We start from the raw sequence: 1423 nt of genomic DNA, 5'->3' as shown, positions 1-1423 counted from the left end.
GGGTGCACGGCAGGGCCCGGGGCTCCGTGCTCAGCCCTCCCCCTGCTTCCAGGCCATTGTCGCCAGCAAGGCCAGCCAGTTCACGGGCTACGCCCAGCACGACGCCCAGGAGTTCATGGCTTTCCTGCTGGATGGGCTGCACGAGGACCTGAACCGCATTCAGAACAAGCCCTACACGGAGACCGTGGACTCGGACGGGCGGCCCGATGAGGTCAGGGTCGGGAGCAGCGGGGCGTGGCCCCGGGCACATCCCCGCCCGGCCTCGGCCTCATCACTCTGCTCCCAGGTGGTGGCTGAGGAGGCGTGGCAGAGGCACAAGATGCGGAACGACTCCTTCATCGTGGACCTGTTCCAGGGCCAGTACAAGTCGAAGCTGGTGTGCCCCGTGTGCGCCAAGGTGCGGTGCTCTCCCGGCCCCCTCGCCCGGCCTCGCTAGTCCTGTCAAGTTGAGGTCAGAGGCCATGCGGCTTAGGTGCTGCAGGCGAGGTTTGGGCAAGAAGCTGACGGGAGGCCGTGGGCTCCGGGGTGGGCTGCAGAGGCTGGCGGGGTGGGCTTCCTGGCTGCGGTAAGGTGATGTTTGGGCTCAAAGACAGCCGTGAGGAGGGCAGGGTGTGGGAGGGCTGAAAGGAAGCCAGGGAGGGGCCCCTTGATGGAGTGACCAGGCCGGGCAGGGGCTCGAGTGCCAGGAGGGACTGTTGTCTCCTGGTGGCCCTCCTGGTCTGTCTAGTGCTCAGGGTTTGCTGGCTGTGCGGCCCTGAGAGCCCCTGAGGGCTGCCTCCGCTTCTGGTGGGCCACCCAGTGCCACCTGTGCCTCCCCAGGTCTCCATCACCTTTGACCCCTTCCTCTACCTGCCGGTGCCCTTGCCCCAGAAGCAGAAGGTCCTCCCCGTCTTCTTTTTCGCCCGGGAGCCGCACAGCAAGCCCATCAAGGTGAGGCGTAGGCTCCTCTTCCGGCCGCCCCAGGCCCGGGCCAGCGACCCACGGACTCTGCTCTGTCCCCGCAGTTCCTGGTGAGCGTCAGCAAAGAGAACTCGAGCGCGAGCGAAGTGCTGGACGCCCTCTCGCAGCGGGTCCATGTGCCGCCCGAGAACCTGCGTCTGACCGAGGTACGTCCGTCCTTCCCGGGCTCTGAGCGGTGGACACGTGTGTGCTCACAGCACACAGACACTGGACAGTCAGTGGCCTCTGGACACGGACGTGAAACGTGTGTCACACGGCTGCCTGGGAACGGGTGGTGGCGCTGGTTGAGGCTGCTTGAATAGAGGCGTTCAGGCTGCTCCACGAGGCACCTCGGCCCAGCCATCGGCGGGGTTTACCCCCTGTGGGTGGTGGCCCAGCAGCTTTTCCCTTTGCAGACGAGGAGCTGGGCGGCCAACGTTACCCCAGATCCGTGCTGGTGCTCCCCCAGCGCCTTGGCCTCCAG

The 1423-nt window shown here is 66.5% G+C and overlaps 1 protein-coding gene across 1 annotated transcript in view; it reads left to right on the top strand.

The window, feature by feature from the left end:
- The window catches only part of USP19 (ubiquitin specific peptidase 19), a 12060-nt gene that overhangs the window by 3837 nt on the left and 6800 nt on the right, over nt 1–1423 (top strand). The window contains exons 12-15 of the mRNA XM_006770585.2: nt 9–211; nt 287–397; nt 820–930; nt 1005–1106. Of these exons, the coding sequence (XP_006770648.1) occupies nt 9–211; nt 287–397; nt 820–930; nt 1005–1106 (527 nt within the window). The remainder of the gene's footprint in view (nt 1–8; nt 212–286; nt 398–819; nt 931–1004; nt 1107–1423) is intronic.

This window comes from Myotis davidii, unplaced genomic scaffold (assembly GCF_000327345.1).
Source record: "Myotis davidii unplaced genomic scaffold, ASM32734v1 scaffold663, whole genome shotgun sequence".
Lineage (NCBI taxonomy): Eukaryota > Metazoa > Chordata > Mammalia > Chiroptera > Vespertilionidae > Myotis > Myotis davidii.
This window is presented reverse-complemented; position numbering and strand designations above follow the sequence as displayed.